This window comes from Nerophis ophidion, linkage group LG01, assembly GCF_033978795.1.
Source record: "Nerophis ophidion isolate RoL-2023_Sa linkage group LG01, RoL_Noph_v1.0, whole genome shotgun sequence".
In the NCBI taxonomy this organism is placed as follows: Eukaryota; Metazoa; Chordata; class Actinopteri; order Syngnathiformes; family Syngnathidae; genus Nerophis; species Nerophis ophidion.
This window is the reverse complement of record NC_084611.1, coordinates 39,257,996-39,273,379: the sequence shown is the minus strand read 5'-3', so window position 1 is coordinate 39,273,379 and position 15,384 is coordinate 39,257,996. Positions and strand designations below refer to the sequence as shown.

At 39.9% G+C, this 15,384-nt stretch overlaps 1 protein-coding gene across 2 annotated transcripts in view; it reads right to left on the bottom strand.

Annotated features, from left to right (window-relative positions):
* kntc1 (kinetochore associated 1) overlaps positions 1-15,384 on the bottom strand; it is a 119,975-nt gene that overhangs the window by 4,671 nt on the left and 99,920 nt on the right. For both annotated transcript variants that reach the window (XM_061902424.1, XM_061902416.1), the window contains exons 55-58: positions 12,257-12,311; positions 10,821-10,884; positions 9,292-9,421; positions 3,055-3,144 (exon numbers count right to left, since the gene is read on the bottom strand). In XM_061902424.1, the coding sequence (XP_061758408.1) occupies positions 3,055-3,144; positions 9,292-9,421; positions 10,821-10,884; positions 12,257-12,311 (339 nt within the window). The remainder of the gene's footprint in view (positions 1-3,054; positions 3,145-9,291; positions 9,422-10,820; positions 10,885-12,256; positions 12,312-15,384) is intronic.

Below are 15,384 nucleotides of genomic sequence, written 5' to 3'. Positions count from 1 at the left end.
TAAGAAACGCCGGCATATAACCCCAATTCTTGAGAGTTTGCACTGGCTCCCTGTTCATTTTAGAATTGATTTTAAAACCTTGCTGTTTTTAAAGCTTAAATTACATGGACTGGCACCTCATTATACCTCGGACCTCATCCAAATTTGCACTCCTGCGCGCACTCTGAGGTCTGAGAGCCAGCTCCAGCTCGTGGCTGCCCAAAGCGAGACTTAAAGGCCTACTGAAACCCACTAATACCGACCATGCAGTCTGATAGTTTATATATCAATGATGAAATATTAACATTGCAACACATGCCAATACGACTGGTTTAGTTTACTAAATTGCAATTTTAAATTCCGCGCGGAAGTATCATGCTAAAACGTTGCGGTATGATGACGTGTGCGTGTGATGTCACGCATTTTGTTCCAGCACTGTTCCCAGCTATACGTAGTCTCGTTTCATTGCATAATTCCACAGTATTATGGACATCTGTGTTGCTGAATCTTTTGCAATTTGTTCAATGAATAATGGAGACGTCAAAAGAAGAAAGCTGTAGGTGGGAAGCGGTGTATTGCGGCCGCCTTTAGCAACACAAACACAGCCAGTGTTTCATTTTTTACATTCCTGAAAGATGACGGTGAAGCTTTACTATGGAACATAGCGGTCAAGCGAACACGGTTGGATTGGACCACACATACAAAGTACAGTGTATTATGCAGCGATCATTTCGAAAATCGTGTTTTGAAGAGGGTCCCTTGGGAAGGGCAGAGATGGGCATCGCCACCACCCGTCGACTGGTGCTGAAGAAAGGTGCGGGGCCGACGATCAGGTTGTACAGGTACGACCATATAATCCCACTAAAACACTAGTAACACAATAAGCAGATAAGGGATTTTCCAGCATTATCCTAGTATAGTCTTTTTTTTCCCCCAGTCCTTCACTCTCACTTTCCTCATTTACAAATCTTTCATCCTCGCTCAAATTAATGGGGAAATCGTCGCTTTCTTGGTCCGAATCGCTCTCGCTGCTGGTGGCCATGATTGTAAACAATGTGAGGGTGTGAGGAGCTCCACAACCCGTGACGTCACGCGCACATCGTCTGCTACTTCCGGTACAGGCAAGGCTTTTTTATTAGCGACCAAAAGTTGTGAACTTTATCGTCAATGTTCTCTACTAAATCCTTTCAGCAAAAATATGGCAATATTGCGAAATGATCAAGTATGACACATAGAATGGACCTGCTATCCCCGTTTGAATAAGAAAATCTCATTTCAGTAGGCATTTAAAACCAGAGGAGACAGGGCCTTCTCTGTGGTGGGCCCTAAGCTCTGGAACACTCTGCCCCTCCATGTTAGAACTGCTCCCACAGTGGAGTGTTTTAAGTGTCATTTTAAGACCCACTTTTATTCTCTGGCTTTTAACACTACGTAAGTTGTGTGTTCCCCTGTGTTTTTAAATGTAGATGTTTATTTATTGTTTTAATTGGTTTTACCCTTTAAAATCGTTTCTAATCATATTTATTCTTATATTGGTTCTAATCATATTTATTCTTATATTGGTTTTATATTTATTCGACATCCATTGCTTTCCTCCTCTCCAAGGTTCTCATAGTCATCATTGTCACCGACGTCCCACTGGGTGTGAGTTTTCCTCCCCCTTATGTGGGCCTACCGAGGATGTCGTAGTGGTTTGTGCAGCCCTTTGAGACACTAGTGATTTAGGGCTATATAAGTAAACATTGATTGATTGATTGATTGATTTTTGTTTTTAATCAGTCATTGGAGCTACATTGCAAAAACTGAAATCTAAGTAAGATTAAATATCTCAAATAAGGGTGATATTTGCTTATTTTCTGTTTGATAAGATAATTCTTCTCATTAAGCAGATTTTATGTTAGTGTTTTACTTTTTAAGGTTTTGGTCCTAAATGATCTCAGTAAGATATTACAGCTTGTTGCTGAGATTTGATCAATCAATCAATCAATCAATGTTTACTTATATAGCCCTAAATCACTAGTGTCTCAAAGGGCTGCACAAACCACCACGACATCCTCGGTAGGCCCACATAAGGGCAAGGAAAACTCACACCCAGTGGGACGTCGGTGACAATGATGACTATGAGAACCTTAGAGAGGAGGAAAGCAATGGATGTCGAGCGGATCTAACAGGATACTGTGAAAGTTCAATCCACAATAGATACAACACAGTCGCGAGAGTCCAGTCCAAAGAGGATCTAAGACACAGCAGCGAGAGTCCCGTTGACCTATATTGAGTAAAACATGCTTGAAACTAGGATATAAACTGTTGCAAAGCAGTGTCATTAACACTCACAAGTATAAAACTACTTTTTTAAAGTAATCATTTTTTACATCAAGCATGAAAAAAAAAATCATGACTTTGACACAATTGTGTCTCATAATTAAAACAGATGGACGTTGCGGTTTTATTTTCAATGAAAAAGAGAAAAGATGTACTCTTATATTAGTACATTTGGCACAGTACAGTAAACTGACAGTTAATATTTAAACAATTGACATTTCAAACATTTTGAACAGAAATAGCTCATGCACATTCAGATAAATTCTTCAATATGGATGCCGAGCGCATTTATTTAATTTAAGAATATTTTTCAACATATTGAGCAAAAAGGTATTTTTTTTCTTCCAAGAAAAGTGCACTTTGTATTAGTGAGGATATACTTATTTGAAGTTTTTTTTTTTAGGCTCATTGAGGTTGGCTAATTTTAATCGTTTTGGAAAGTCTTGACAAGCCGAATTTTCTTGTTCTATTGGCAGATCATTTCGCTTAGTTCAAATAAAATATCCTACATTTTTGTATTTTTTTTCTTGTATTTGAACACTGACTTTTTGCAGTATAAGGATAATATTTGAATTTTATTTTTTTTAATATTGTTGTGCAGCACTTTGGAAACATTTATGTTGTTTAAATGTGCTGTACAAATAAAGATGATTGGGTTGGATTGACTTATACAACACATTTCTACAGCAATGACCTCTTTCGTAATATTGTTTCAATGAGAAAAAAGTAATAATTCAAGGTCCAACATCCAACCTGTAAGGGGATACCAGCTAGTTCCCCGGTGTTCATAAGCTCCTCCTCCTGGTCCAGCACAGTGACTGGGTCGCGCGTGGACAGAAAGCCCTGCAAACAGCGAAAACATGAACAAAGCAGTAGTTAAAAAGAGGAATTCTATTGACAGATGTGGCTGGGGAGAAACAGGTGGAATTATAACAAGACATTAAGCAGATGACGAATGCCATTACCAAGGAGAATCAGTGTGTCTGAAGAGACACAGGTGAGACTAATCAAACAAAGAGGTGGCAGGTTGGGTCTGAAGAGACATGTGCCAGACAAAAAAATCATAGCCAAAAGTAGCAAATTGGATTTAAAGAGACATCGGAGACTAAGAATTAAACGCAAAGTAGTACAAACACTGTTTCCATATGAGTTGGGAAATTGTATTAGATGTAAATATAAACTAATTACAATGATTTGTAAATCCTTTTTAACTCATATTCAATTGAATGCACTACAAAGACAACATATTTGATGTTAAAACTTATAAACTTTAATTTTTTTTTGCAGATAATAATTAACTTACAATTTCATGGCTGCAACACGTGCCGAAGTAGTTGGGAAATGGCATGTTCACCACTGTGTTACATCACCTTTTCTTTTAACAACACTCAATAAACTTTTGGGAACTGAGGAAACTAACTGTTGAAACTTTGAAAGTGGAATTCTTTCCCATTCTTGTTTTATGTAGAGCTTTAGTCGTTTAACAGTCAGAGGTCTCCGCTGTCGTATTTTACACTTCATAATGCGCCACACATTTTCGATGGGAGACATGTCTGGACTGCAGGTGGGCCAGGAAAGTACCCGCACTCTTTTACTATGAAGCCACGCTGTTGTAACACGTGGCTTGGCATTGTTTTGCTGAAATAAGCAACGGCGTCCATGATAACGTTGCTTGGATGACAACATATGTTGCTCCAAAACCTGTGTGGACCATTCAGCATTAATGGTGCCTTTACAGATGTGTAAGTTACCCATGCCTTGGGCACTAATACACCCCATACCATCACAGATGCTGGCTTTTGAACTTTGCGCCTATAACAATCCGGATGGTTATTTTCCTCTTTGTTCCGGAGGACACCACGTCTACAGTTTCCAAATATAATTTGAAATGTGGACTCGTCAGACCACAAAACACTTTTCCACTTTGCATCAGTCCATCTTAGATGAGCTCGGGCCCAGCGAAGCCGGCGGCGTTCCTGGGTGTTGTTAATAAATGGCTTTCGCTTTGCATAGTAGAGTTTTAACTTGCATTTACAGATGTAGCGACCAAATGTAGTTACTGACAGTGGTTTTCTGAAGTGTTCCTGAGCCCATGTAGTGATATTCTTTACACACTGATGTCAGTTTTTGATGCAGTACCGCCTGAGGTATCAAAGGTCCGTAATATCATCGCTTACGTGCAGTGATTTCTCCAGATTCTCTGAACCTTTTGATGATTTTACGGAGCGTAGATGGTAAAATCCCTAAATTCCTTGCAATAGCTCGTTGAGAAATGTTGTTCTAAAAATGTTCAACAATTTGCTTACAAATTGGTGACCCTTGCCCATCCTTGTTTGTGAATTACTTAGCATTTCATGGAAGCTGCTTTTATACCCAATCATGGCACACACCTGTTCCCAATTAGCCTGCACACCTGTGGGATGTTCCAAATAAGTCTTTGATGAGCATTACTCAACTTTATCAGTATTTAGTGCCACCTTTCCCAACTTCTTTGTCACGTGTTGCTGGCATCCAATTCTATAGTTAATGATTATTTGCAAAAAAAAAATGTTTATCAGTTTTAACATCAAACATGCTGTCTTTGTAGCATATTCAACTGAATATGGGTTGAAAATGATTTGCAAATCATTGTATTCCGTTTTAAATGGGCCCTAGTGTGTGAATGTTTGTCTATCTGTGTTGGCCCTGCGATGAGGTGGCGACTTGTCCAGGGTGTACCCCGCCTTCTGCCCGATTGTAGCTGAGATAGGCGCCAGCGGCCCCCGCAACCCCAAAAAGGAATAAGCGGTAGGAAATGGATGGATATATTCCGTTTATATTTACATCTAACTTAATTTCCGGACTCATATGGAAAAGGGGTTTGTACATTAGTCATATTTAAAGTCCTCACGTGTCCAGGCAATGGTGAGGACGTGCACTCTTTTTTTTACAAAGCTGAATGTGGCTAGGCATTGTCTTGCTGAAATAAGCAGGGGCGTCGATGAAAAAGCTGGCGCTTAGATGGCAGCATAGGTTGTTCCAAAACCTGCATGTACCTTTCAGCATTAATGGTGCCTTCACAGATGTGTAAGTTACCTATGCCTTGGGCACTAATGCACCCCCATACCATCACAGATGCTGGCTTTTGAACTTTGCGTCGATAACAGTCTGGATGATTCGCTTCCACTTTGGTCCGGATGACACAAAGTCGAATATTTCCAAAAATAATTTGAAATGTGTACTCGTCAGACCACCGAACACTTTTCCACTTTGCATCAGTCCATCTTAGATGATCTCTGGCCCAGAGAAGCCGGCGGCGTTTCTGGATGTTATTGATAAATGGCTTTTGCTTTGCATAGTAGAGCTTTAACTGGCACTTACAGATGTAGCGACAAACTGTATTTAGTGACAGTGGTTTTCTGAAGTGTTCCTGAGCCCGTGTGGTGATATCCTTTAGAGATTGATGTTGGTTTTTGATACAGTGCAGTCTGAGGGATCGAAGGTCACGGTCATTCAATGTTGGTTTCCGGCCATGCCGCTTACATGGAGTGATTTCTCCAGACTCCCTGAGCCTTTTGATGATATTATGGACCGTAGATGTTGAAATCCCTAAATGTCTTGCAATTGCACTTTGAGAAACGTTGTTCTTAAACTGTTTGACTATTTGCTCATGCAGTTGTGGACAAAGGGGTGTACCTCGCCTCATCTTTCTTGTGAAAGACTGAGCATTTTTTGGGAATCTGTTTTTATACCCAATAATGGCACTCACCTGTTCCCAATTAGCCAGCACACCTGTGGGATGTTCCAAATAAGTGTTTGATGAGCATTCCTCAACTTTATCAGTATTTATTGCCACCTTTCCCAACTTCTTTGTCACGTGTTGCTGGCATCAAATTCAAAAGTTTTTGATTTGCAAAAAAAAAAGTTTATCAGAGTGAACATCAAATATGTTGTCTTTGTAGCATATTCAACTGAATATGGGTTGAAAATCATTTGCAAATCATTGTATTCTGTTTATATTTACATCTAACACAATTTCCCAACTCATATGGAAACGGGGTTTGTATTTCTGATTTATATCCACATACGAAAGAGGCTTGGGTCGCATATGAAAAATTTGGAATTGAACAGTTCACACGGACATGAATAAATCCGACACAGGTCCTGTTGGGGGCAAAAAAATCGGAATTGACCTGCAGTGTGAATGAGGCCTAAGACTAAAATCACACACAGAAGTAGTAAATACAGTTTAAAGAGACATCTGAGACTAAAAATCAGATTCAAAAGTCAAAGATTAGGTCTCAAGAGACACATCTCTGACTAAAAATCAGAGCCAATAGACAAATATTTGGTCTGAAGAGACACACCTGATGTCAGAATAATTGTATCAAAGTTGTCACAATACTTTGTGTTGAAATGAGTTCCCGGCGAGAGAACAAATAGTTTGTAAAACTCCACTGTGTAGAAGGGGAAGCAACATGAAGGTGTTCTGTTTCTTTCATGTATTGTAATCAACAGAAATATATTGTCTAGACCCAAGAACTACAAAAGCGAAGAGGAAGCAGGACCAGGCTCCCCTCCAGGCACAGCTTCTTTGAACCGTTTTACGACCTTTTCTGTGACATGTTTCGACCATTTCTTTTGAACTAATCTGTAACCAAAGGCGATGGCTGTTTACGACCCACGTACCTTAGAAACAGCTGTTGCCATAGAATCAGGGAAAGTCCAAATAAAAGAAGTGGCGTACAATCTTTCGCCAGAGCGTGTTCAGACACTGTACACAGTGTCCAGACGTTTCTCCTCAAATTGAGCCAAATTTAATCCTGTCTCTGTTTAATTCCTTGCTTCTTGTCTTGTTTAATAGATGTCATCAGTGTTTGAACCTGACACCTGAGACAAAAAAATCAGACCAAAAAGTAGACTAATATTAGACCCCCTTGCAGTAGTAAATAATCTAGCCATATGTTTGGAGAGACACAGGAAGGAAGCATTCAAGAAACTTCATAAAAGTAGTAGTTCAGGTGACGTCTGACCCAAAAGAAGGGTGACTAAAAAAGTTGTACGTCCAATCTGACGACACAGTTGAGACTAAACAAATCTGACACAAAAGTAGCAAGTTAAGATTGAGCAGTTACAGGTGAGACTAAATCAGACTCAAAATCACTCGGTCGAGTCTGAGTTGCAGGTGATACTAGTAAATCAGGAATAGGTCGGATCAGAAAACTTGCAGGTGAGACACATACTAAGATTCCAATTCAGTTAGCTGAGTCTGAATACTGGCAGGTTATATGAATAAGACCTAAACAGAAGGTCGTGTCTGAACTGAAACAAGTAAGGCTAAAAATCAAAAGCAGAAGTAAGTCAGCCAGGAGCGGTGAGACAAAGGCCAGACATAATATCTATAGAGAAACATGAGTCTAACTATCAGACCAAGAGGGTAACAAGTTGGGTTTGAGGAAACCCATGTGAGACCTAAACCAAAATTAGTATGTGGAGTCTGATGCGACAAAAAATTTAGACCCAAAAGCAGTGAGTCGGGTCTGAAGATAGACAAGACTGAAAAACAAACACTAAAGCAGTAGGTCAGGTCTGATGTGAAACCAATGAGACCCAAAAGTAGGAAACCTATTTTCACACAGCAGGAGCTCGGGTGTGGACAGAAATATGAGAGAATGTAGGGCTGGGGGATATGGCCTTTTATTAATAACTTGATATTTTAAAGCATGTCATGATACACAATATATATATCGATATTTTGCCTTAGCCTTGAATGAATACATATACATAAAATCACAGCAGTATGATGATTCTATGTGTCTACATTAAAACATTTTTTTCTTTATACTGCATTAATGTATGCTACTTTTAAACTTTCATGCAGAGAAGGAAATCACAACTAAGTCAATTTAGCAAAACTATTTATAAAACAGTTATTAAGCAGTGGCACAAACATTCATGTCATTTCCAAAACAGAAAGCGCAAAATTGTCAGATATTTTAAAACAAGCTATGAGTGCACTTTTGTGCATGATGTCACTAAGATGACATATCAAAACAACACTAAATTAAAGAGCACCTTTTGTACAGAACGCCACTACAATAGTTGAAAACAAATAAAGTGCAATTTTGTGTCACACAAGATATTTCCATAACTGTCAAATAAAAACGAGCTGCATAATAGGAAATAGTGTTCGTCCTTCGCTATGTGGTAGGTTCCTGCGGACATTATCTCCTTTTGTTGTTGACTATTTTTTTCATACGGTGTTGATCTAGAAATGTTTGCCTCGGCATTTTGATGGTGTGGCACCGAACGGAGATGTTGACATGCGGAGTTTCAAGCACTCTTCATTCTCTAGCAGGTGACTTTTCAAATGATGCTGCAAATTAGCAGTAGGTGCTATGTTTTGTAGCAACGGTTTTGCCGCATACTTGTTCGAAATCTTCACCGCTTGAAGCCAAACCACCGCCAGACGATGGACCCCTTGCTGTTTTTCTTAGGAATTAATTCTTCCTTCATTTGTTACCAGATTCGCACCTTCTTTCTCTCGTATTACCACTCGCACCATTCCGCTAGCATCACAGCTAATGTTACCCATGCTGCTACCTCTCTGCTCAGCGAGAGCGTATGACGCGACAGTATGTGACGTATGTAAGAAAGTGCGCTTGTTTTAAGTCTCTGTGAGAAGGAGAGACAAGAAAACTGAAAAAAGCCTGTAATGCAATGCCCGCAGCTAAAAGCAAATACATACTCAAACATCACGATATAGTCATTTTCTGTATCGCACAGGGACAAACCCGAAATATATCGAGTATATCGCCCAGTTCCTAAGAGAATGGTTCTGATAAGACACACACATAAGACGTAGACACTGAACAAAGAATCAAAGGCAATAGGTTTGATAGAAATCAAACCAATAAGCAGAAAATTGGGTCTGAGGATGCTATAGTGAGATTGAAACCAATTAGACCCAAAGGCAGAATATCTGGTCTGAACAGAAGCGGGTGTGCTTACTTCAATCTGCTGAGCTTTCTTGCTGGCACAGGGGATGAGGAGGAGAGTCCCCAGGGCAAAGGCCAGCAGGTTGAACTGTGCGAAGCCTTTGGCAATTCCGATTAGTTCCAAATTCAACAAGAACGGACACCTTTGAAAAGATAGCAATCCCAAAATAAGTACAGACAGGCAAAGAAATACTTTGTGGGTAAAAGGAGGCTGGGGATATCATACAAACCCCGTTTTCATATGAGTTGGGAAATTGTGTTAGGCGGTATAGCTCGGTTGGTAGAGTGGCCGTGCCAGCAACTTGAGGGTCGCAGGTTCGATTCCCGCTTCCGCCATCCTAGTCACTGCCGTTGTGTCCTTGGGCAAGACACTTTACCCACGTGCTCCCAATGCCACCCACACTGGTTTAAATGTAACTTAGATATTGGGTTTCACTATGTAAAGCGCTTTGAGTCACTAGAGAAAAGCGCCATATAAATATAATTCACTTCACTTCACTAGATGTAAATATAAACGGAATACAATGATTCGCAAATCATTTTCAACCCATATTCAGTTGAATATGCTACAAAGACAACATATTTGATGTTCAAAGTGATAAACTTTTTTTTTTTTTGCAAATGATCATTAACTTTAGAATTTGATGCCAACAACAGGTGACAAATAAGTTGGGAAAGGTGGCAATAAATACTAATAAAGATGAGTAATGCTCATGAAACACTTATTTGGAACATCCCACAGGTGTGCAGGGTAATTGGGAACAGGTGAGTGCCATGATTGGGTATAAATACAGCTTCCCAAAAAATGTTCAGTCTTTCACAAGAAAGGATGGGGCGAGGTACACCCTTTTGTTCACAACTGCGTGAGCAAATAGTCAAACAGTTTAAGAACAACGTTTCTCAAAGTGCAATTGCAAGAAATTTACGGATTTCAACATCTACGGTCCATCATACCATCAAAAGGTTCAGAGAATCTGGAGAAATCACTCCATGTAAGCGGCATGGCCGGAAACCAACATTGAATGACCGTGACCTTCAATCCCTCAGAAGGCACTGTAACAAAAACCGACATCAATCTCTAAAGGATATCACCACATGGGCTCAGGAACACTTCAGTAACCACTGTCACTAAATACAGATCGTCGCTCCATCTGTAAGTGCAAGTTAAAGCTCTACTGTGCAACAATTCAACAATTAGTTTCCTCAGTTCCCAAAGGTATTTTGAATGTTGTTAAAAGAAAAGATGATGTCACACAGTGGTGAACATGCCCTTTTCCAACTACTTTGGCACGTGTTGCAGCCATGAAATTCTAAGTTAATTATTATTTGCAAAAAAAAAAAAAAGTTTATGAGTTTGAACATCAAATATCTTGTCTTTGTAGTGCATTCAATCGGATATGGGTTGAAAAGGATTTGCAAATCATTGTATTCCGTTTATATTTACATCCAACACAATTCCCCAAATCATATGGAAACAGGGTTTGTATTAAGGAAATATAAAAATGGTGCATGTAAGGGAAAATAAAATAAAAAAGTACATACTTTAGGAGGAGAACAAAGTTCCTGTAGAGTGTTGCTTGCTGATCAGCGCTCAAAGGCAAAGAAGCTGTAACCAAACCAGGCATTAGTTTCCGCTGAATGGTTGAGTTTAATTGAGTTTAGCTCAATCTCTTGAAGCACCACACAACTAGAGTGGTGGTCCCCAACTACCGGTCCGTGACGCATTTGCTACCGGGCTGCAGGGAACCATTAAATAACTTATAAAAGACTGCATTTTCTCACACTTAACTTTCTCCATTCTCACTAGACCAGGGGTACCCATTATGTCGATCGTGGAGGGTCCGCCAGTCGATCGCAAACCAAGCATTAAAAAAATAAACCTAAACATTGGTGATCATCAATCGTTACAACAAAGTCACTTTCATCATTTGATTGATATTCACGGCACGGCTTCTGAGATGACGCTAGCTGCTGCCAGATCATTATTAAGAAAATATGATCGAGAGGAGGGCGAGAAACACTTTTTTTTTCAACACTTTCGCGCCGTACCTGCTGTCAAAACCCTAAAGACAGACTGCACAGTTGCAGTCTTCACAATAAAAGCCCTGCTTCATCCTGCCTGCGCTAACAAAATAAGAGTCTCAGAAATCTGGCGTGCACAAGATAGCAAGCTACGGAGTTGGCCGTCAATGTATTTCTTGCAAAATGTATAAAAACTAGTATGGAAGCTGGACAAATAAGATGCCTAAAACTAACCACTTTCATGTGGTATTGTACAGAAAGGAGGACTTTTTCTCTCCTCCATTCGAAAATGTGGACGTTATCAGCACTACTGTCTGATTCCAATCAATGTAAGTCATCAGAATCAGGTAATACACCAACTTATATTCTTGTCTTCATAAAACAAAATAAATCTATATGTGTTAAACATGCTTGTGTTATCAATAAACACCTTTGACGAAAATGTCTCTTTCATAAAAAATTAAATATATAAATTATATATATGAATTAAGTAGAATCCTTCGACTCAGTCAATTGAAAAGTAGCTCGCCTGCAGAAAAAGTGTGGGCACGCCTGCACTAGACACACCAATAAGCTTGTTTATAGATGTACAATAAAACTCCTTGCCGTTTGTCATAACTGTGTGACATGATACAATGCACATTAATGACCATATGAACTATAAATGTGACAGATTATAGCCAAAGGCTGATTACCATCTGCATCTCATTGCCAAGCAACAAGCCCAGGGCTCCCACTAATTCAGCGTTATAGTGACTTGTATTTTTCATACACTTATTTTTGCTGTGTTTATCTGGCACAAAAGGAAAGCGGGTCCCTGAAAATAATGCCTACATTAAACCGGTCCCTGGTGCAAAAAAAAGTTGGGGACCACTGAACTAGAGTGTTTTAATGCAAAGAGTAATGGAAAAAAACAAATATGTTAACTACTACAGTGTTTATTATCAAAGGAATACCTGAAACAAAAGGTGCAAGTAGTACACTCTTCCAGGTCCTGGAGAAACTGGAGATCTGGAAAGGGAGGACAGAATTAGTCACAATAATGGAGCTCGATGTATATACAATACGTACATATACAGTGGTACCTCAATTTAAGAGTGTTTTGAGGTAAGAGATCTCTCTCAGCAAATTGTTCTGCTTAAGTTAAGAAGTAGAAATGTGAAATGCAATCATCCCATCCATTGTTGGCATAGCGAATGCCACATTTGGTCTTAAGGCTAGTACACACAAAGATTTTCTGAATCTTCAGTGATTTTTTTTTAATGTTACAGACACAAAAGGTTTAAAAAAAAAACAGACATTGAGCCGTTTATATATTTTGATGCTTTATATATGTTTTGTAGGGGTGTAACGGTACAAGTATTTGTATTGAACCGTTTCGGTACGGAGGGTTTATGTTTGGTTCGGAGGTGTACCGAACAAGTTTCCGCACGGACATATAAAGTAGCATACCGCACGTTGGGTAAACAATGTACACCGAGGCACAACACAGGGCATGCTAGCAGCGATCGGGCGAGGACGACATGGAAAAGCCAGGGCTGGAAGACCTTCCTGCCTCGTTAGGATCTCCCGTTTGAGAACACTTTGGCTGCGCGATACAACAACGGTGGACGGAGGTTCGCCAACATTGTTCAGCAGCTGCTTCTGACAACACGTCAAACACGCTAACCCGTTCAAGCAGCCTCCCCTTGGAGAGTCAGGCAGGGCTAAAGCAATAACAAATGTTTTTTTAGCAGCCGATTAAAAACCACATTGCATTAAAAACTAGATTTTGACCCACTTCTATGGTGGAAGAAAAATGAGCCCATATATCCTCTTACTGCCAAGCTGGGGTGGGGAGGTGGTGGGGGGAGTTAATCTGAGGCTGAGTTGCCTTGAAGCTGTTTAATGTGTCACTTTTCACATGTAAAAGAAAAGTTTTGTCATTTTATGTAATCTCAGCAACAACTTGAGGCAGTTTAATGATGATTAACGTGAACCCCGACTTAAACAAGTTGAAAGACTTATTGCGGTGTTACCAGTTATTGGTCAATTATAGGAATATGTACTGTACTGTGTAACCTACTAATAAAAGTCTCGATCAATCAATCAAAAAAAGCACTTTATACAAACCCCGTTTCCATATGAGTTGGGAAATTGTGTTCGATGTAAATGTAAACGGAATACAATGATTTGCAAATCCTTTTCAACCCATATTCATATGAATATGCTACAAAGACAACATATTTGATGTTCAAACTGATAAACTTTTTTTGTTGTTACAAATAATTATTAACTTTAGAATTTGATGCCAGCAACATGTGACATAGAAGTTGGGAAAGGTGGCAATAAATACTGTTAAAGTTGAGGAATGTTCATCAAACACTTATTTGGAACCTCCCACAGGTGTGCAGGCTAATTGGTAACAGGTGGGTGCCATGATTGGGTATAAAAACAGCTTCCCAAAAAATGCTCAGTCTTTCACAAGAAAGGATGGAGCGAGGTACACCCCTTTGTCCACAACTGCGTGAGCAAGCAGTCAAACAGTTTAAGAACACCGTTTCTCAAAGTGCAATTGCAAGAAATTTAGGGATTTCAACATCTACGGTCCACAATATCATCAATAGGTTCAGAAAATCTGGAGAAATCACTCCACGTAAGCGGCATGGCCGGAAACCAACATTGAATGACCGTGACCTTCGATCCCTTAGATGGCACTGTATCAAAAACAGACATCAATCTCTAAAGGATATCACCACATGGGCTCAGGAACACTTCAGAAAACCACTGTCACTAAATACAGTTTGTCACTACATCTGTTAGTGCAAGTTAAAGCTCTACTATGCAAAGCGAAAGCCATTTATCAACAACATCCAGAAACGCCACCAGCTTCTCTGGGCCCGAGATCATCTAAGATGGACTGATGCAAAGTGGAAAAGTGTTCTGTGGTCTGATTAGTCCACATTTCAAATTGTTTTTGGAATTATTCGTCATCGTGTCCAAAAGGGAAGTTAACCATCCAGAATGTTATCGATGCAAAGTTCAAAGGCCAGCATCTGTAATGGTATGGGGGTGCATTAGTGCCCAAGGCATGAGTAACTTACACATCTGTGAAGGCACAATTAATGCTAAAAGGTACATACAGGTTTTGGAACAACATATGCTGCCATTTAAGCGCCGTCTTTTTCATGGAGGCCCCTGCTTATTTCAGCAAGACAATTCCAAGCCACATTCAGCACGTGTTACAACAGCGTGGCTTTGTAAAAAAAAGAGTGCGTGTACTTTCCTAACCCCCCTCCAGTCCAGACCTGTCTCACATCGAAAATGTGTGACGCATTATGAAGCGTAAAATATGACAGCGGAGACCCCAGACTGTTGAATGACTGAAGCTCTACATAAAACAAGAATGGGAAAGAATTCCACTTTCAAAGCTTCAACAATTAGTTTCCTCAGTTCCCAAATGTTTATTGAGTGTTGTTTAAAGAAAAGGTGATGTAACACCGTGGTGAACATGCCCTTTATGAGTTTATGAGTTTGGACATCAAAGATCTTGTCTTTGTAGTGCATTTAATTGAATATGGTTTGAAAAGGATTTGCAAATCATTGTATTCCGTTTGTATTTACATCCAACACAATTTCCCAACTGCTATGGAAACAGGGTTTGTATGTAGAAAGGTTTTGTTAAAAAACCAATTCTGAGCCTGATCTTATTTTTTATATGTTGACCACATCAACCCTGGCAATGGACCCTCTGTGTATATGCATGTTATGCCATTGTTAACAAATTTGGTAAATAAATAACACGGTGGCAGAGGGGTTAGTGCGTCTGCCTCACAATACGAAGGTCCTGCAGTCCTGGGTTCAAATCCAGGCTCGGGATCTTTCTGTGTGGAGTTTGCATGTTCTCCCCGTGAATGCGTGGGTTCCCTCCGGGTACTCCGGCTTCCTCCCACTTCCAAAGACATGCACCTGGGGATAGGTTGATTGGCAACACTAAATTGGCCCTAGAGTGTGAATGTGAGTGTGAATGTTGTCTGTCTATCTGTGTTGGCCCTGTGATGAAGTGGCGACTTGTCCAGGGTGTACCCCGCCTTCCGCCCGATTG